Source organism: Cervus elaphus, chromosome 4, assembly GCF_910594005.1.
Source record: "Cervus elaphus chromosome 4, mCerEla1.1, whole genome shotgun sequence".
Taxonomy (NCBI): Eukaryota; Metazoa; Chordata; class Mammalia; order Artiodactyla; family Cervidae; genus Cervus; species Cervus elaphus.
Window position 1 is genome coordinate 39,524,025 of NC_057818.1, and position 19,781 is coordinate 39,543,805.

Here is a 19,781-nt window from a genome sequence, read left to right on the forward strand (position 1 = left end):
TAGGGGGACTGTAATTCCCAAAGCAAGCTTCTGGATTGTCTGGATTAGTTTTTAAACAAGAGATAATTCACTCCTTTTTTATTCCTTTCATCTCTGGAATTTAAGAAGAAAAAAACAATACTTAGAAACTGCAAAAAGAAAAGTAATCCTGAGATCCAAAAGAGAGGGAGAGAAATAAGTTATGCACTTTTCAAATGGAGGAGGGAGAAATAGCCATCTACTTTCTCAATGGCCACCATATTCCTTTTAACAATTTTGCTTTTTTCCCCAGCCAGCTCAGTACAAGTAAAATTCCAATTATAACAAACTCCAAGGACAGCTAACCTATTTTATTGTGGTTGGATTTTGTTCAACTGAGTACATGTCTGGAATTTATATTTCTAGTTTATAGAAAATTGAGAGAAATATTAATATGAAAGTGAAAGTCACTCAGTCATGTCCGACTCTTTGTGACCCTATGGACTGTATGTAGCCCACCAGGCTTCTCTGTCCATGGAATTCTCCAGGTCAGAATATTGGATTGAGTTGCCATTCCCTTCTCCAGGGGATCTTTCCAACCCACGTCTCAAACCCAGATCTCCCATATTGCAGGCAGATTCTTTACCGTCTTGAGCCACCAGGAAAGCCCAAGAATACTGGAGTGGGTAGCCTCTCCTTTCTCCAGGGAATCTTCCCAACCAAGGGATCAAAAATAGAAAATTGAGAGAAATAATAATAGCCAAAGGTAAAGTAAGAGAAAGAAATCAAAGAGCTTGCATTTCTGGATGAGGGGAGAGGAAAAATGAAGGAAGAAACCCACTGCTGCTGCTGCTAAGTCACTTCAGTTGTGTCCAACTCTGTGCAACCCCATAGACAGCAGCCCACCAGGCTCCCCTGTCCCTGGGATTCTCCAGGCAAGAACACTGGAGTGGGTTGCCATTTCCTTCTCCAATGCATGAAAGTGAAAAGTGAAAGTGAAAGTCGCCCAGTCGTGTCCGACTCTTAGCAACCCCATGGACTGCAGCCTACCAGGCTCCTCTGTCCATGGGATTTTCCAGGCAAGAGTACTGGAGTGGGTTGCCATTGCCTTCTCCGAGAAACCCACTAGTTGGTAGCAATTCTTAAAAGCTTTTTATAATTTTATTATTTGGCTGTGCTGGGTCTCCGTTGCTGGGAGCTGGGTCTCTGTTGCTGGGCACGAGCTTTCTCTAGTTGCAGCAAGCAGAGGCTACGCTTCGTTCCAGAGCACAGGCTCTAGAGTGATGGCTCAGTTGCCCTGTGGCATGTGGACTCTTCCCAGAGCAGAGATTGAAACTACCCCCTGCACTAGCAGGCAGGTTCTTAACCACTGAACAACCAGGGAAGTCCAGCAATTCTTTAATATCTCACCTTCCTCCCCAGCTCAACTAAAGCCAAGAAAATGCTCTGCTGTTAGGATGCCCCTGCTATGACCCAGGAAGGGCAAATAATGGAAATGCAGTGTGAGGCAGGAGTGATGGGCTCGTCTGGTGGTGACCCAAAGGATCAGATACACAAACCATCACCTCTGCACACTGCAGAGGCTGCCTAACATGAGAAAAGACTCGTGATTCCAGTGAAGGGATCACCTTTTACATGAAAATCCGTAAGCAACATCTTAACGCTATTTTCCATCGATACATAATACTATCATAAAGTTAGAAACTTCTGCCATTTTAAGCAATAGGGTAGCCAACCCAACCATGGGGGACAGAGGGTGAGTGGCTGCTCGCCTTCCTCCCACGCCGGGCCAGCAGGGCCAGCCTTGCTCACCAGCCTTAGGGAGAGCCAGGCACCCTGAGAGCCTGACCCACCTGGTGCTGGCACCCGAGGCCGTCCTCCTTCCCCGCCAGCTGAGTCCCAGCCCCCTGACCCCTCCAGGCACTGCCTGGAGAACAGACACAAGGGCGAGCTCAGGTTCTAGGAGGCCGCATCTAAGGAAAGTCACACCGGAGCTTGCCTGTTCTCTAGCGTGTGATTCAGGGTAGTGAGGGGAAGAGAACCATCAAAAATACAATAACATTTTACAAACAATAAATTTATTTCCAAATCCTGAATTATAACCAAATTATAATTCCCTCTAGGTCTTATTGTGCTGTTTTACACAAGAACTTTTTAAAAAAACATAGTCACAGCCATGTCACTGATACACCAAGTGTCCTGGGACAATCTGTATTTGGTGGGTCCGGCCACCTCTTGTGGTCCCAGCAGCCGCTCTGCGGCCCCGCGCACGCACCAAGGAACTCCAGCCTCCTCTGTGGCAGAGCCTGGCCTCAGCAGGGGCCCCCGGGGCCATGATGTACACAGATGAAAGCTGTGTGCAGGTATTTTGGCAAAGTGGCCTGGGTTGAGAGGGTTTGTCGATAGGCCGGGGCTCGGGACTCAACACCTGGCTCCCCTCCCCTGCAGAGACAGCCTCGGCTCAGAGCCCAAAGCGGGCTGGCGTGCGGCGGGGAGTCATGGGTTCCCCCTGCTCCTTCCGACCAGGAGTGTAGATCTTTGTAGACCTGAAGACACAGAAGAGGGATTAGGAATCACACTGAGGCTCACTTTGCCCAGGACACACAGTAGAAATAGGAGCCTGAAACCCGGCGTTTTTAACTGCGTGTGAGCAGGCTCCGGGGCTGCAGGGTCTTCTCCCCTAACGTACTTCCACTCCCCTTGCCTTCCCTATCTGTGATTGGGAGCAGAATGAGATGGGCCTTCTTCTTATATCCACTGAGGCACACTGTGAGATGGCTTTATTAACAAATCCTTTCATACCCCCTAGGTGAGCCATGGGCTTCCCTCGTGGCTCATCAGTAAAGAATCTGCCTGCAATTCAGGAGACTCAGGTTTGATCCCTGGGTGGGGAAGATCCCCTGGAGTAGGAAATGGCAACCCACTCCAGTATTTGTGCCTGGAGAATCCCATGGACAGAGGGGCCTGGCGGGCTACAGTCCATGGGGTCGCAGAGTCAGACACGACTGAGCGACTGAACAACAGGTGAGCCTTGGAGGAGGTCTCCCCTCCGCCTCAGCAGGCCACCACTCCAGCTGAGGCAAGGCTCTGTCCCCACATCCTGGAGGTTATCTCTAGACCCTGGGAATTTCCCTTGGCCTTGGACAGTGGGGAATCCCCAAATTTGTAACAAGTTGGTGAGAAATGAGGGTGACCCTGGGTACCCCCCAGCTTGCAGGTGGTGACTGAGGCTCTGAGGGTGGTCTTGCCAGGACTGTGCCCTTCGCCTGTGGGGTCTGACCCAACTCCAGACACCAGGGCAGACACAGGGGCCCACGAATCTCCCCGCCTCACCTCTCCACCAGGATGCCCAAGCCCTCGCTCGCTGATGAGGCTGTGAGACCCACTCTGCATTCCAGACCACCTCAGGCCCCACCACAACTTAACAATGCCAGGAGTTGGCAGCCGGATCACCATCCCTTGAAAGTGTGTCCGGAATTCCTCCATGTGACCACAGTCAACCTGTCACCAATTCACCTCTGCATGTTTAACTTCTCTTAAACCGCGGCCTCACTCGGGGCCTGGTGGGTCCAGCCGCGGGCCCCCTCCCAGCCCGGGCCCTGAGGCCGCGCTCACCTGACGCTGCCCAGCGGGCTGCGCTTTTCCTGCTCCTGCCGCCGGGCCCGCAGCTGCTCCTCAGCCAGCGCCATCTCCTCTTCCATGGCGGACGCTTCCTCTTTGGCCCGCCGGCGGTTCTCCTAGAGAAGGGAGAGGTACTGGGGTCACTGAGGACCAGCAGTGAGGAGGCCTGGCCTGTACCCACCCCCTGCTGCCAGCCAGGTGCGGTGTAGACTGCTCCAGCTGCCAGAGCCAGGGCCACACAGCACCAGGGCCGAGGCCTGCTTTTCTCACTGAGCCAGGACACACCTTGGAGGACTGCATCCCAACCCTAGCACACCTCAGCCCCCTTTCAACCTGGTAAGTGCTTACACGCTCCTACCAAGTTCACAACCATGCCAGGACACACGGGAAGGCACAATGTCTGAGTGGAGAGGACGGACACGGGAAAGCAAAGGTCCACGGTCTTATGCAACCCTAAATAATGGATCCTGGTGGTGGCCACCAGTGGACACTGAGATTGTCAGGAAACTGAGGAGCAGATAGAGAACTTATAAGCGAGGGATCAAGTGGAAACGCTGAGCTAAAACGTCATCAAAAGGGGGACCAGAGACCGTATGTGCCTCCTGACAGAACCTAAGAGGAGGTTTAGAGCAACACATGCATTTATGCATTCCTACTCCAAAGAGCTGAACCTGAATCTAACCAAGACTTTGGACTAATGACTAGTTTACAGAAAACACATGGGATAGAGGCACAAGTTAAACATTCTGAGGAACCAATTAGCCTAAAACTATATGGAACATTCTACAAGATGACAACCTGTTTTCCTAGTAAGTCAATGCCATGAAAATGAGAAGGGGCAGAGCTCGTTCTCGAATAAAAGACTTAATATATATAATGACAAATTCCAACATCTGGATCCTAATTCAAGCAAAGCAATTATAAAAAAATTCAAAGATAATTTTTTATCTTTGAAATAAAAAGGGAAACATGACTAAGAACTGCAGAATCTGGTGACATTAAGGATTACTTTTGTTGAGTGATGTTGGTGTGGAGGTTATGTTTTAATTTTTGAAAGTCTTTTTAGAGACCCCTATTCAAGTATTTGAGTGAAAAACCACAATGTCTGGAATATGCTTTAAAACATTCCAGGAAAAAGATCACTGTGTATGGAGCAGGGTGGGAATAAGAGAAATGAGGTTGGGAAGAATGTTGATAATTACAGAGGCTAGGTGAGGAATCTGTGACTCCTTATACTGTTTTTGTCCACTTTCACAGATATTTGGACTTTTCAACAATAAGTTTTTTTGTTTGTTTGTTTTGTTTGTTTTTCAAGGCTCAGCAGACCAAGCAAATGGAGTAGGTGGGAGAAGTGAGACAGGCTAGCCTGCCTGGATCACAGCTCTTATGTCTGACAGAGAAGTAAGGGGAAGCCAGATGATGACGTGTCTTTAATACCAGGCTGAGGGGGAAAAACGGATCCCAGAGGCAAACGGACCCACCCCAGGAAAGCACAGGACCCTTACCTGCCGAGACTTCCCAGCCTGCTTCACGCTGTAGAACATGGGGCCCAGCTCTGCCAGCCACTCTCCGTCCACGGCAGTCACACACTGCATGTATTCCTGCAGCAGAAGGGCCACCAGGCGAGGGTCACGGACAGACCATTGCTTTGAGCTGTCCCTCCCGGAGTGGTTCCATAACTAGGATCCTCACGGGCAGGGCCCCACCCCCAGCCTGCCAGGCTGAGAAAGGCAAGGAAAAGCCACAGACACTGGCATTCTAATCCCTTCTCCCATCCAAAATCCTCCAAGCTTGTGAGAAAGCCCTGCAGTGTCCAACAGAATAGGCCCAGCCCCTCAGAAAACCCTTCTAACAACACCCAGAGGGGTTGCTTGTCCCAGGCAGCAAGCAGGAAACAATCCACCTGGCATAACTGAGGCCACTGGAACCTATAGGTCAATTAACTTCCCCGAACCTCCCACTGGAAACCAACCTCAATTCCCCTCAAAGCAGCACCTGTGGCCCCAAGTCCCCCAAGCTCAAAGCTCACCCCAGAAGGCAGCAAACGGTTACAAAGGCCTAGCCCAGCCAAGCGGGCTGACGTCATACCAGCTGCCTTGGAAAACACTCACCTTGGTGGTCATGACCAACTCGTGATACACGATGTAGTCGGGGGTGTAGCCCATTCCAAAGAGGGAGCTGGTAGGGTGCAGGTGGCAGGGCATGCCTGTCCGGATGTTCACATACTCCCCGATTCCCTAGAGAAGAGACCCAACAAGTGGCTGCCTCAGCAAAACACTGCACATCTGGGCAGCTCCCCCACCCCTCAATGCTGCCTTGACACCAGCTTCCCGGGGAAGCCCAGATCTGCAGGACTGTACAGTGAGAAAGGAGAACTCTGCGCTCGGGCAGTGTCAGGCCAGGAAGGGGTCACGGCTCCACCAGGCTCCTCCGGGCTCACCTTGAGCTTGGCTGCCTGGTGGAAATAGGCAGCACAGATGCACTTCCTGACGATGTCCCAGTCAGTGCCACACGAGGCCAGGCTCATCCGCTGCTGCACCATGATGTCCTTGAGCTGAGCCCGCACCTCCCGGACCTGGAGCAGGACGCAGGTGGTCAGGGATGGAGCAGCCCCTCCTTTCCCTGCAGCCCATCCCGCCTCCCAACATCCTGCTTATCTGGGCCACAGACTCACCTTCCGCATGGCCTTGGCATGGATGAAATGATCGTTGCACCAGATGGTGGAGTAATTGTTGTTCTTCCACTGCAGGTAGACGTTCAGGTAGCTCAGGTGGTCACTCTCAGGGACTGCGAACTTCTCCCGGATTTGATCGCTCTCTTCCTCTCGGCCCTGGCAAAGGAAAGGGGAATCCAGGCCGCTGAGAAGAGCTGTCTCAGGCTGTCACCTACCCGCCCCCCAACTTAAAACACATCAATGTGGTGCCGGACGATATAGCAAAAACAAAATTTGTTTATAACAAAATATTTATTCTAAGATGCGAGGGCAACCATCCTAGGAAAAAAGGCTCTTGCAGAACATTCCCTGAGAACCACGGATCTAGCCCACCCCTTCCCCTGCCCCAACCTGCTTCACATAACACAGTAAAATCACTCTTCGGAAACTCCGCTTCCACCCTTTCCATTTCATCTTCACAACAGGGGACCCTCTCCCCTCTCTCAACCTCCCTCCAGCCCATACACTCCCGAGACCCCTGGGAGGACAGGAGCCGGGCAGAACCTCCCACCTTGGGCCTGTAGAAGATGGCCGGGACCGAGAGCATGGAGACAATGAGCAGTATCTCGGAGCTGCAGCCCATGTCACAGGACACGATGAGCATCTTGGACAGGGCCGGATCCAGCGGGAACTCCACCATCAGCCGCCCCGTCGAGGTCAGACCACCTGATAGAGAGGAGCGGACACAGACAGTCAGCAGACATGCTGCTGTAAGATGGAGAACCCAGGCCCCAGAGCCCACGGGGCCCTGCCCGGCACCTGTGTTGTCCAGGGCCCCGAGGATCCAGAGCTGGTACATGGAGTTGAGCATGTTGTCCTCCGGGGGTGGGTCCATGAAGTGGAACTGCAGCAGGTCCTGCACCCCCAGGGACTTGAGCAGCAGCACCACGTTGGCCAGGTTGGTCCGCTGGATCTCGGGCACCGTGGTGGTCAGGAGCTCGTTCTTGTAGGCACTCTGGGTGTAGAGTCTGCCAGAGAAAAGACCCAGTGCTGCCACACCTGCCACCACAGGCTGCCCAGCTGAGTCCCTAGAACGCGCCCAGCAGCCTAGGTGAGCCCACCAGCACCGTGGGCTTGTGCAGCCGGAACAGCCAGTGCTGATGAGGGAGGGAGGAGAAGGCCTCATTTCTTCCCCCAACTCCCCTTGTCTCTTACAATCACAAATCTCTACCTGTTTAAAACTCAGTCCATGCCAATTCACCCTTCTGCTGGAATCTCTTATATAATTGTTTCATTTTTGGAACCACTGAGCCTGGGACTAGAATTATGGCTGAGTTATAATTTGTTTATATTTTTCTGTATTTTCTGAATTTCTATTATTTTCAAGTCAGAACCAAGAAAGAGAATAATTAGAGGAGTAAAAAAAAGAACGAGTGATATAATTTGTTCACATTTATCCTCTAAGGAGAGACGCACTGTAATACTGGTCATCCATTGTAGGGACGTTCAACATAGGTCCTCCTGAAACACAAGGCCACTTGGACCTCAGGGCTGCCTGGTAAGGTGACTTCTTCCACTCAGCAGCATGTGACGAGAGAACCAACAAGTGGCAGCCCCACCACTGGTCCCCAGTCTCAGGGATCACCCCTCTGCAAGAACGAAAGCCATTCCTGCCCACCCCAGCCTGGGCTCCCACCCTGGAAAGCAGGCAAGCACAGCGCTCCTACCTGAAACACTGACCTGGGCCCGTCCTGCCGGCTCTTCCCGACCGCTGGTTGGCATTGGCCTGGCTGATGGGGTAGATCTGCAGAGCATCCATGCCAATCCGGGGGTTGAAGACCTAGGAGGGGGCAGAAAAGACCTGATTAAGGACAAAGCGAGGGGATAAACAGGAGGCAGCCTTGAGACAAAGAAAACCCTTGGCTGCTACACGCTACAGAGTGAAATGTCTCAGTGATACAGGCAGCCATCTTCTGGAGTCAGGAACCTCAAGAAATTTCCCCTCATCGCCAGCTCCGCAACCTTTATCAAGTTAAACTGTCCACCCTGAGTTATCATAAGGATTGGATGAATCAGGAACATGGCAAAATCAGCACGCAAAATACCACCTCCACTTCCACAAGCAACCGCTGTTCAAGGTCTGAGGACCCAGGTCCTGCCTTCCCACCTCCTAGGCCAGGTGAGCCTGCATGAAGGCCAGGGCCCCGCTGCCTGTGTCTCCTCTTACCTTTAACTTACAATAACCGGAATCGATGACAAACATGATGCCGTCGACAGTCAGGGAGGTCTCAGCAATGTTGGTGGCGACAATACACTTCCGGACGCCATCCGGAGCCTGGAGTCAGACATGCAGGGAGGGAAGGCTGTAGGCTGGCAGGTAGGAGAGACCCCACAAGGAGAAGAGCACACCCCACCCGTGCCAGGAAAGTAACACCCTCTCCCTCTTGCCCTCCTGGGGGGAGTCTGGGAGGTTCCCAAACCAGACACTCTTGCTGTCTCACCTTCTGGAAGATCTTGGCCTGGAGGTCAGAGGGCAGCTGGGAGTAGATGGGCAGCACGGCCAAGGCGGGTGCGTTCTCCAGTTCTTCCAGATGCTCCACAATCTGATCTGAGGTCACCTGAGTGCAGAGAGGAGTCATCAGATGCCAGGGCCCCTGATCCTCACCAAGGACCCACCCGCTCACCAAGGTCACAACCAAGGCACGCACCTCAATGTCCTCTTGGCCAGGCATGAAGATGAGGATGTCCCCAGGGGCCCCCGACAGATGCACCTGCAGGGACTGCTTCACCGCGGCCTCCACGTAGTCTTCCTGCGGGGTCTGCAAGCCAGCCAGGGGCACCATCAGAGGACATGTGGGCCAGGCCCCCTCTGGGAAGCAGCGGCCCAGTCCCTGGTCTGGGGCCAGAGCTGGGCAGACTCTCGGGGTCGTGCACCTGCAGATGGGCCTTATGACCCTCCCTGGATCCCAAGCCTCCACCCCAAAGAAACAATCAAACCAAATGTCCTCAGAGTACAGTCTTTCACCTCCAAGCCCAAAAGCTGTGGGCTCCCATGGTGCCCACAAAACCTCTCCCACTCAGTACCCCACCCCACGCCCCCCACCCGGCTCTTCATCTGAGGTCGGGGTCAGTTAAGAAAAAAAGGGCCTTGGTACCTTGCTGAAGAGAATGTCCACAGGGAAGGTACGACCAGGGATGTGGAAGATGGGGACGTTCCCAAAAAAGGAGGCAAATTTCTCTGCGTCCATGGTGGCTGATGTGACAATGAGCTTCAGGTCTGAGCGCCGAGCCACCACCTAAGAGAAGAAGTTATTCAGAGGCTTCCCCACTGGTTCAGAACCCTTGACCTCTGCCTTCCAGTCTCATCAACATCACTACCAAGTGAAACAGAAGCCCAAGCTGACGGGTGGCTCGTTAGATCTGTAATAGTTCTAAAGGCTGAGTCACAGAGCCACAGCCAGGAGAACCACGAGTCACTCGGCTGAGCTAGAATGGAGTGAACCACCTCTGGGCAGCCAGAGGCCTCAGGGGCAACTCTGGCCTGTCAGAGGCCCCCTAAGCTTCCCCGGGCTAGACCCCAGACATCTCGTCACTGACTCCCAGCCCCACAAGCACAGAGGCCTGGACCCGCAGCCCTCACCTCCCGGAGCAGCCCAAAGAGCACGTCGGTGTTGAGCGAGCGCTCGTGGGCCTCGTCCATGATGATGGCGCTGTAGTGATCCAGGTCTGCTTCCCGCAAGGACTCTCTCAGCAGGATGCCGTCAGTCATGTACTTGATCAAGGTGCTTTCTGAAGTGCAGTCTTCGAAGCGGATGGCATAACCCACCTGGAAGCCAGAGAGATGGCTCAGGGGCTCTGGGCACCCACACACCGCTGCACACCCCGAGCTGGGTCTAGGCCTCAGCGGATCAGGTCAAGTGACAGAGGCCACAGGTGTGAAGTACAGAGCTCAGCCCTCGGGCCCACTCACCTCCTCACCAAGGTTTCCCCCCATCTCTTCACTGACTCTCTTGGCCACCGACATGGCGGCCACACGGCGGGGTTGGGTGCATCCGATCATCCCATAGTCCGTGTAGCCGTCTTCATGCAAGTACTGGGTCAGTTGCGTTGTCTTTCCACTCCCTGTCTCCCCAACCACGATCACGATGCTGTTGTCTCTGTAAGGGGGAGAAGAGACTGGTGAATCAGCACGAGTGGAAGGCCACCTGTAGCCCCGCCTGCAGCTATCCAAGGAGCGTGCTTGCTCAGAAAGGAGGATTTCCCTGGGAAAACAGTCTTATGCTGAAATCCCCTGAAAAGTCTAAAAGACAGTAAGGTTGAAAGAAGTGCCATGCTGTTTCATGAGGCCATGTTGCTTATTTCAAGCAGAGTAGCCTGGGGCACTCAGGAGAGGGGAAAAAAAAAAATCCTTTCCCTTCTCCACCAAATGTCATACCCCAAAGAAAAAGAACCACAGAGCATGCACAGGACACCTGACCCACTACTGGGGTCCCATCCCTGGGTTGGGGAGTCACCTGATGATCGTGAGGAGTTCCTGCTGCACGGCGAAGATGGGCAGGTACTGCCGCTGCTCCAGAATTGACTTCTTCTTGGCAAACTCGCTGCTGGCCTCGCTCTTCTTCTTCATGTGGTCGGCAAACTTCTGCTCTGTCCTGAGAACACACCGCATGCGGCCTAAGATCCCTGCACGGTCTCACGCGTCTTCCAGTCTTCCTGACTGGGCTACTACCCCGCTTCCTATGCCCAGAAGTGAGAACTGCTCCTAACACGCAGTGAATCTTTGAGATGTGAGGGCTGCCAGCTGCTGCCCATCTCCTCCGGCCTAAGGGACCACACTGCTGTCTAAGCATCCATCATCCAAAACCTGCTCAACACCCTCGGGACAGACACCCGTGGAGGGCTCAGAAGAGCTGCAGATCAGCAAGTGTGTAAATCCTCTGCCCTGGAAGAGTCCACCCAGACGAGGAGCTCAACTGCACAGACCATACCTCATATAGAATAACCTTAGGCAATCTCAGCACCACACTTATAGGGCTGGAAGGAGGAGTCGTGGTAACAGTCATGACCAAGGTCAGACTCCCTCCCGCCTCTCAGCAGGACAGCAGAGTCTGTAAGGCTTTAGCTTCAAAGAACTGTGAGAACAGCCCTACTTGATGTTACCGATATCTTCCACTAAACGCACTGAAGGGTCCGACACACATACATCCCCAGGCCACACAGCAAAGACGCCCCAGTCCCTCCTCACCTATGCAAATCTACAATCTCCACCCACCCCTTCCCCAGGAGACTTTTCCTGCATCATATCAAGCCTGTGCCCTGTCAGCTTCCTATTTCTAATGCCCCAGTCACTCCTGGTCAGCTAAAACTCTATACCAACAGGATTAAACTAACAAGGCTGATCAACAGCACCAGCTTCTCATTTCCCACAGTGGTACACAGAATTATTAACTGAGACAACAGTTTGGAAGGACTTTAGAGTGTTCAAAGGATGAGCTTCAGAAGGGACATCTAAGTTCAACCACCTACATGATGAGGGAAGCGCAATAAGCAGTCATCCAACATTGGCTTAAACGCCTCTATGAACGGGGGAGCTCTAGCTGAGAGGACAACCCTTTCTGTTTTCAAACCTCTGTTAAAAACAGTGTCTTCCCAGAAGTACAGAACAGACTTTTGAACTCTGTGGGAGAAGGTGAGGGTGGGATGTTTCGAAAGAACAGCATGTATATTATCTATGGTGAAACAGATCACCAGCCCAGGTGGGATGCATGAGACAAGTGCTCGGGCCTGGTGCACTGGGAAGACCCAGAGGAATCGGGTGGAGAGGGAGGTGGGAGGGAGGATCGGGATGGGGAATACGTGTAACTCTATGGCTGATTCATATCAATGTATGACAAAACCCACTGAAATGTTGTGAAGTAATTAGCCTCCAACTAATAAAAAAAAACAAAACAAAACAGTGTCTTCCTTAGACTGAACTAAAATCTAAGGGGGCAGAGCACATGTTCCCACACCAAACATCTAAAAGGCTCTCTAGCAGAGTGGCTAAGAGCATGGGCTCCAAAGCCAGACCATCTGGGTGGGATCCTCACTCCACCATTTACCAGCCGGGCAACCTCAAACGAGTTACTTAACCTCCCTAGGCTGCATCGTCCTCACATGAAAAATGGGAAAGATTACACCTGTCCCACAGGACTGCCATGAGAATCCAGCAACCAAGTATCTGTGAGGCATGTGGTGCTGCTCGGCACAGAGGACGCGCCTATGGTAGCAGCAGAGGCAGTTGGGATATTATCTCGAGAAAGGTGAAGACAGACCAGGGCGAGGGGACCACAGATTCCCAAGTGACGTCATACTCATATTAGTGAGTGACGAGTCATATCAGTCCCCTTAAAGCCCATCTTCAGAGGTGCTGGCTGCCGTGAGACTCCTACCTGTAGTCCACTTTCCCATCCTCAGTCAGAGATTTATCTGGCTCTTCTTCTTTTTTGACGCCCATTATATCTCCCAGTTTGGTTCCAGCCAATTCCCAATGTTTGTGTTGAGCCTGAAAAAGACATGGGAAGTCAGTCTGCTCCATCCCGTGATGGAAAATCAGTCCCGTCTGACAACAGGCTTCCTCCAGCAGCAGTAAGTTCCCAGCAAGCCAGGCCCTCCTCCCACCGTCCCTGCGAAGTTCCCGAGGCCCAGCCCTGCACCGCCTTAAACCGAACCTGGCAGGAGGAACACGCGCCCTCCCCCGGAAGCCGACACGTGCCCTGCGAGTTTCCTCTACCTGCCAAAGGAACCCTACCTGCGAGACACAACATGATCCTTAAAAAGAAGACCAAAGAAAAAAGAAAAAAAACGGAGCTCCTCGGGCCCCAGATGACCAGAAACCAACCTTTTTGCGCTCCTTTTGCTCCCTGTGCTTCCGCACTGTTTGACTGCCTTTCCGAGCAATAATGGCCAAGTCTGAAGTGGCGTCCTTGACTGGGATCACAGGCTCCGGCTGCAGGAGGTTGAGGGAAAAAGCAGAAATTGCACACTGATCGTTAGAACTCAACACGAAGGTCCGCTTCGTAACGGCAGTGGTAAGGGAAGGGCTGCCACCCCACCCCGCGGTGATGGGCCTTCCCCCGCCTTCTCTTCCCTGTCTCTCCCCACTGGGCCCCTCCTCTCTGACTCAGAGGCCCCCACCTGCTTGGTGAAGACGATGCGCCCGTCCAGGAAGGGGGGCACCAGGTTGTGCACCATGAGGTGCACCTTGGCCGCGCTGTCCTCCTCGAAGTCCTCGTCCACCTCCAGCCGGTGCACCACCCCGCTGGTGAGCATGCGGTTGGTCTCCCAGCGCTCATTGTCCTGTGAGGACACAGCGGGAGGAGGCCACGTTCAGGTTGCAGCCACGCGAGGTCGTCCTGAGAGGGCCCAGGTGAGGCCACGGAGCAGATCCCAAGAGAAGGGCCGTGGGGATGTCACCAGTCTCTGGACCCTGCAGCTCCTTAAGACGGAAGAGTCCCTGATCCCAAATCACTTGCAGCGCATTCTCCCAGAAGCCACCTTTTATGTCTAAACCAGAACCTCTACATGGACGCACAGAGGGGCTGTCCCGCAGTCCCACTCAGAGACACACAGGACACAGAGCCAAGCCCACCCTCTCAGCTCCCATCAACAGCTCCCTCCAGGAAGCACCACCAAAGAGCAAAGTCGGGATGTGGGTTTCCCCGCCCACCCCTCCGCTTCCAGGGGTGTCGCTCCTACTGGGACCTCAGCCGTGGGGAGAAGAGCCGTGCTGGCAGCGGGGCTGTGACCGGCCACTACCCCAGCAGAGTCCGCCCGCCGCCCGCAGGCAGCCGCACCTCATTGATCTGTCTCCGCTGAGCCGAAATGCGCTTCTGCTTCTGCTTGTGCAGGTGCTGCTCCCGCCTCCTCACGTAGTCCTCGGAGGAGTAGGCCAGGGGGTTGTGGAACTCATCATAGCCCTCGTCCATCATGTACCAATCCCGGTCGGCTTGCTGTAGCGCAAGAGACAGAGCCGTGAGAACACGGAACAGAGTGAGTGTATGTGCAAGACAGGGACAGAAGGGGAGGAGATGTTTGGCAAGAAGTCACTGGTGCAGTGGAACAACTCAGGAGAGGCCACCCTGCTGGAGGGCCAGCCGCCTACGGGAGAAGCATGGTTTGCAGCCCAGGCCATCATCATGGCACTACTTAGGTTTACCACACAGTGGCGCCAGCACGCAGAAGTTAGGTCTGATCTGCACGTTTTGAGAAGTTTCACCAGGAGCCTATGCCTGGAAAAGGACTCCAGGGCTTCAAGACTGAACATAGCTCAGCCTTCCCGAGACTGTCCGGTTTCACCAGAGTGTCACCCATGGCCCCTATACTCTGACACCCCTGTCACTTGCTCACTGAAAGACAGCCACCACCCCTCATTCAGTCACTGGGAGATGTATTTCTTACCCTCTGGTCATCTTCCCACTGCTGCCGTTCCTCTTCTGTGTCAAACGAAATTCCTTCTTCGCCATCCTCACGTCTCCCTGCGGAGAACATGTAGCGGGTCGGTGTGCAAGGCCCAGCTTGTCCCCAGTGGCCTCACACAGACCAGCCACACCAGGAGGAGCGCCCCACCCTCCCACTTTCACCCCGTCTTACCTCGGCCCCTGGACAGACGTGGGGTGGACCCCAGGTGTCTTCTGTCATCGGCCCACTCGTTGTATTTGTAGGATGGAGTTGGCAGAGGGGTGTCGTCTGAGTACCTGCTCCTCACAGACCTGGGAAACAGTAAAACCAGCTTCACTAAACAGTCACTAAGCTGAGACCTGTTCCCAGCCACCACCCGCCTGCCCAGCCCCAGTCACGCGCACAGAATATCACCTGTCCCTGTCTCGACTGGACGGCCGATGACTCCGCTCGGAATCCCGATAGGAAGGTGTGGGGGAGGGCGATTCCCACTGTGAGCGCCTAGAGGAGCCATAGCCACTGTCCTCTTCCTCCCAGGTAGACCGTGAAGGGGTGGCAGCATCTGGGCCACAAAAGACATGAAGTTCAGCATTTACTTTAACTCAGACATGGCGTTAGAGCCGTTAGGGGAAAATCAGTTTGCCAAATTTCTTTCTTCTACTACTTTTAAACTCTGCACCTGTTTGCAATGGATATGATGGGTTTGACAGCTTTTAAAGATATCTGAATTTGAAGAGTTCCATTTTTCATCTGTGTTTATAAGAACATTTGAAGGAATAACCAATTTGTCTCTGCAAACATATCTCTATTGAATATACGTATTTCTTTATAATCAACCCTTCTTCTGCCCCTACCCCACTCTCACTCCCCCTACTCCCCACCCCCACTCCCTATTCTTTCCTACCATTTCGAAAACTGGCCCCTCAACAAACGGGCAAGTTGCATTAAGGGAGCATATCAGTTTCCAAGGAAGTCCATGGCCTTCCCAACTGAATCAACCAAGTATCCCAAGTCACTCATGGTGGAATTAGGAATCCCGACCCAGTTCCACTGAGGATGGGAGTCACTCACCCTGCCCCTCATATACGTGGTTCTCACAAACCACCATAAGCAAGCTCGGACTACCTTTAGGCCGGTGTCGGGGGCTCTCAGGTTCGTTTCTTCTGCTGCTGCGATCTGACCCTCCATCTCGCTCCGATCTGCCGCTGTGCCTACTTCTGTCCCGCTCATCTGTCGGGAGTCACCGGCAGAGCTTAGAAAACAGGTGCCTGTCCCAGCTTCCACCCATCTTCACCCAAGAGAAAGGACAGGCCTCCCCACTCACTCACAGGAGCAACCTCACTGCTCTAATGCGATCCAGGGGCTCCTGAATCTCACATATCCCCATTCTTTCAAAGGGCAAAAATTAGTTACTGGCTACAAAGTTTCAAACTCACAGTAACAGTTATTTTCCTGCAAGAATTCAAAAAAGAATAGTTACAAGTCTATCCTGAATAACTATTTAGTAGTTACAAGTCTACAAGCTACAGACCTCAAATATTACCAAGGAAAGCCAGCGTTGGACCGTATGTCTAGCTGTGCACCACAGCACTGTCCTTTTCCTCTCACCAACACTATTGTCAACTGGTTTCTCAAACATATTAACCACTATCACCTTTAGCACCAATTTTTAAGATAAAACGCAAAGAACCACACACTCAAGCAAAGTAGCTATGTTGCAAGTAACAGTTTTTTTCTTAGGCTGCCCGCTTTTCCCAATACCCAATACCACCAGGCCGACATGAAAATGGATCTCCCTAATTGACAGGCATTATAAAAACTCCCACGACAGCAAAAAGGCCAATGTGTTACTTTGGGTGCCTAGCAGGCCCTAGGAACTCTGCTGGGCAGTTTACCTCTGTCTCTCTTGCGGTCACAATCTCGATCCCGTGACCTCTCCTTCTTCCGATCCTTTTCTTCTTTGGACGAGGCATAGACGCCATGCTCCCGCCGCTCCCGCTCTCTCTGCCGACTGCGTTCCCAAAACTCTTCGCTCACACCACCAGGATGGGATGGAGTCTCCACCCGGGCTGATCGGTAATGCCTGCAACATGGAGGGCAGCTGGTGAAGGGCTCAGTCAGAGAAGAAAAACCTGCCCCAAACCTGTGGCCATGACAAACAAGCAACCCTGCCTCTTCCACTTTATCTCCCTGGTACGGCAGGCTTGCATATGGCGACAACCATAAGCACGTCTAACCCCCCATCACCTACTCTTTAGTTGCTTTTGACAGTTTCCCCAAATCTGAAAAAAAATACCAATTCCTACCTAGCCTCAACGTTATAGAATCCTAGTAAAAATTAAGTCCTAAATATCCAATAAGAAAACTGAGAGATAAACATAAGACATTATTTTCTGGCCTCTATTTTCATTCCCTCTTGGGCAATCCACCCAAAGGCTTTTACCTGTCTTTTCGGCCACTTCGGCCAGCCTGGTCACTGTCTTCGGCCTCAGCATCCCTCTGGTCATCCTTGCTCTCTTCCCAGTCCTTGTACGAAGAGATTCTGGACTTCTTCTTGTCCTCGCCATCATCCTTCTCCTCTCTCTCCTTCCTCTTTAGGGAAGCCAACAAGTCCAGTCCCAGTAATGAAGGGCGGGGTGCAGGGGCCTTGAAGACATGCTGCTCACTAGCTGCACTTTTGGTCTTAAAAATAAGACCTCCAACCTGAGAGTCCACATCAGTGCCTTCCAATCGATGGATCGAGGCATCCTCGCTGCTGTCCTCCATGACAGGTTCCAGGATTTCCCTGCAAGGAAAACAAACCATTTGCTATCAGACATAAGAAGGGAAAACACTTGGCTCCACTACGTCCCAAAATAACTGTAAATATATGAATATCTGGGGGGGGGGGGGGCTGACCTCCCCCTCAAGACCTGAATTCCTTTAGTTACCTCTTCGCAAGACTCTTCCATCAACTCATTGATAATCTTAATCTTAAAAGATCTTTCTATTTCCACCCAACAAACATCAGAAATAGATAAACACACACAGGCACACACACACACCCCAAGATCCAAGAGGGTATCATTCAGACAAGAAAAGACCTCACTAAGGAGCACTTACTAGAGCAGGACGGCATCTATAAAGGGCGTGTAGGGAAAGCACTAGATCTGAAGTCAGAAATCTCAACTAGAGCCCTCTCAACATTTTCTACCTGTGTGATCGTAAGCAAATAGATATTAATCTTAATCTTTGGTTAGGCATAATTCTATACCTGGAAAATGGAAATACTTTTTGCTCTCTTAAATCCATAAAGTTACTGTGAGTATCAAACAGCAAAGTATATGTGAAAGCACTCACTCTGTAACCACAAACAGTTACATAAACGTCATTGTTACATTATTTCACTTGCTGTGCTCTCGGGTACTGACTGGGTTCCTCACCATTTTTTACACAAGTTCTTCCTACTCTCTACTCCTTTAGACTACAGATAGAGTAGAGTAGAGCTGTTGAGATATAAGGCTACCATCCATATGATCCATTCTTCAATGAGTTTTCTGGGCCAGTTTTGTTTTGTAGAGAAGAATTACCTCACAGCAGTCAAAATCTGTTTAACAATTCAAATTCACCAAAAAAAAATTGGATGAGAATCACCAGGCTAAGAAACGGTGTTTCTGAAAAGTATTTAGGTGACTGTAAGATTTCCTGGCACTCCACTCATAACAAATTCCTCTTTACCTCCCACAAGACACCATCTGCTTATAAACATATCCCATTTTGTGCTTGAATAATTTGCCCCATTCCAACAAGTCAGTGAAGCAAAGAACTATCAAGAGAACCACCAGAACCCAGAATGTTTCACACAGCTCTAATTGACATGCACATTTCTATAGAAAAATATAGCCAAACAGACTGAACGCACAATATGGACACAGAAACAAGAGCTGCATTTTAGAAAATGCCATCACACAGAAGAGAAATGGGAAAGCTAACTTTTAGTGACATCTGTACTCATGGGAGGAAATCTACACAGGAAGGTAAGATATACGTGCTCTGCTCAGTAGTCTGAACTAGAAAATATACCCCTAGGACCGTCCTTTTATGCAGGAGAACTTTGTCTGTCTTGTTGACTGCTATGCCCGGTGCCTAGCAAAATAAACATTTGAGGAATAAATAATTTTAAACTGATGAAAGGAAACAGGGAGCCAGAAATCTCTAGGACAGCAAAGAAAGGTGCCAAGCAGCACAGGAAAACGAGTCTGACAAACAGGACAACTAGTGGCTGAGAAAAACAAGAACTTTAAGTGTTGTCTTCTGAAAAAGGATTAGTGGCAAAGAAGCCACAAGAGGTACAAGAAAAATAACTAAGAGAGAAACTGTATACATTAATTCAACAAATGCCTTCAGTGAGCCAATCGCTTGTTCTGGGCATTAGCAATAAGAGACCAAAACAAAAATCCCGATCTTTTTGGAGTTGACATTTTGTTAAAAGATATCGCCTGGTAAAGATACCACTGTGACAGAGAAAGAGAAAACGAAAAGAACCCTTCTGGGCTCGGTGTCCGTCTGGCAGTGGGAATAACGAGAAGGTCTAAGGACGTGGAAGGGGGGGTGACTCCCGGCCAGCATCCCTGGACCTCTGGGAGGCCGCGTCAGTGTGCACGATCTGACCTGATCAAGGAGAAAGGCCGGGGCCGGCAGAACCTGAGCAGCATCCCTACAGTGAGTAAGGCAAGTTGGGTGACAGGAACAAGACTTTACAAGCCCGGGCCCGAACTTGAGCGAGGCCGAGATCCGCCTCTTGGAGCTGCCACAATTGGCGAAGAAAAGGTCGGAAAGGAAAAAGGGACACTCACCTCACCAAGCCTGACTCTCAGGACCTGCTGTCCGGGATTCTGGGGCGCTGGAGCCGCCGCTCCTCGCTCAGACCGCTTTGAGAGCCAAAATCAACTACATGAAAGCGACCATTATTGTCCCATAATACTTTGCGCGGCTCCTTCTATCCAACCAAAGATACCATCGAGGGCAGCCCGGAAAACGCCCGTTCCCGGTGCGACACAGAACGCGACCACGCATGCGAGACTAGACTGTCTTTCTCTGGGGCTCTGATCAGAGACACTTCCGTCCCCTG

The 19,781-nt window shown here is 51.8% G+C and overlaps 1 protein-coding gene across 2 annotated transcripts; it reads right to left on the reverse strand.

Annotated features, from left to right (window-relative positions):
- Positions 1-2,019: 2,019 nt before the first annotated feature.
- DHX38 (DEAH-box helicase 38) lies at positions 2,020-19,702 on the reverse strand. Of its 2 annotated transcripts, XM_043898969.1 has the most exons (28): positions 19,507-19,698; positions 18,703-18,796; positions 17,115-17,456; positions 16,567-16,754; positions 15,797-15,901; positions 15,086-15,233; positions 14,864-14,982; positions 14,672-14,748; positions 14,068-14,223; positions 13,409-13,570; positions 13,113-13,220; positions 12,664-12,776; positions 10,747-10,884; positions 10,203-10,389; positions 9,873-10,058; positions 9,388-9,528; positions 8,941-9,051; positions 8,734-8,850; positions 8,460-8,567; positions 7,960-8,072; positions 7,052-7,260; positions 6,804-6,958; positions 6,254-6,409; positions 6,020-6,154; positions 5,691-5,816; positions 5,085-5,180; positions 3,574-3,695; positions 2,020-2,504 (listed from the first exon to the last, which is right to left on the reverse strand). In XM_043898969.1, exons 3-28 carry the CDS (start codon positions 17,435-17,437, stop codon positions 2,420-2,422), a joined length of 3,684 nt encoding a protein of 1,227 aa, XP_043754904.1. In that variant the 5' UTR covers positions 17,438-17,456; positions 18,703-18,796; positions 19,507-19,698; the 3' UTR covers positions 2,020-2,419. The 2 variants fall into 2 exon arrangements, with proteins under 2 accessions (XP_043754904.1, XP_043754903.1); XM_043898968.1 differs by lacking the exon at positions 18,703-18,796 and having other exon boundaries at positions 19,507-19,702.
- Between the last annotated feature and the right edge of the window lie 79 nt (positions 19,703-19,781).

What these genes read in the sequence shown, in the direction of transcription:
- DHX38 (XM_043898968.1), bottom strand. Translation starts at nt 17,437, where the DNA reads ATGGAGGACAGCAGCGAGGATGCCTCGATCCATCGATTGGAAGGCACT. An exon ending in CGGGGCCCTGGACAACACAG is followed by an intron (nt 6,959 to 7,051) that starts GTGCCGGGCAGG and finishes CCTCTCTATCAG; the next exon opens with GTGGTCTGACCTCGACGGGG. An exon ending in AGTTGGTCATGACCACCAAG is followed by an intron (nt 5,181 to 5,690) that starts GTGAGTGTTTTC and finishes CTTCTGCTGCAG; the next exon opens with GAATACATGCAGTGTGTGAC.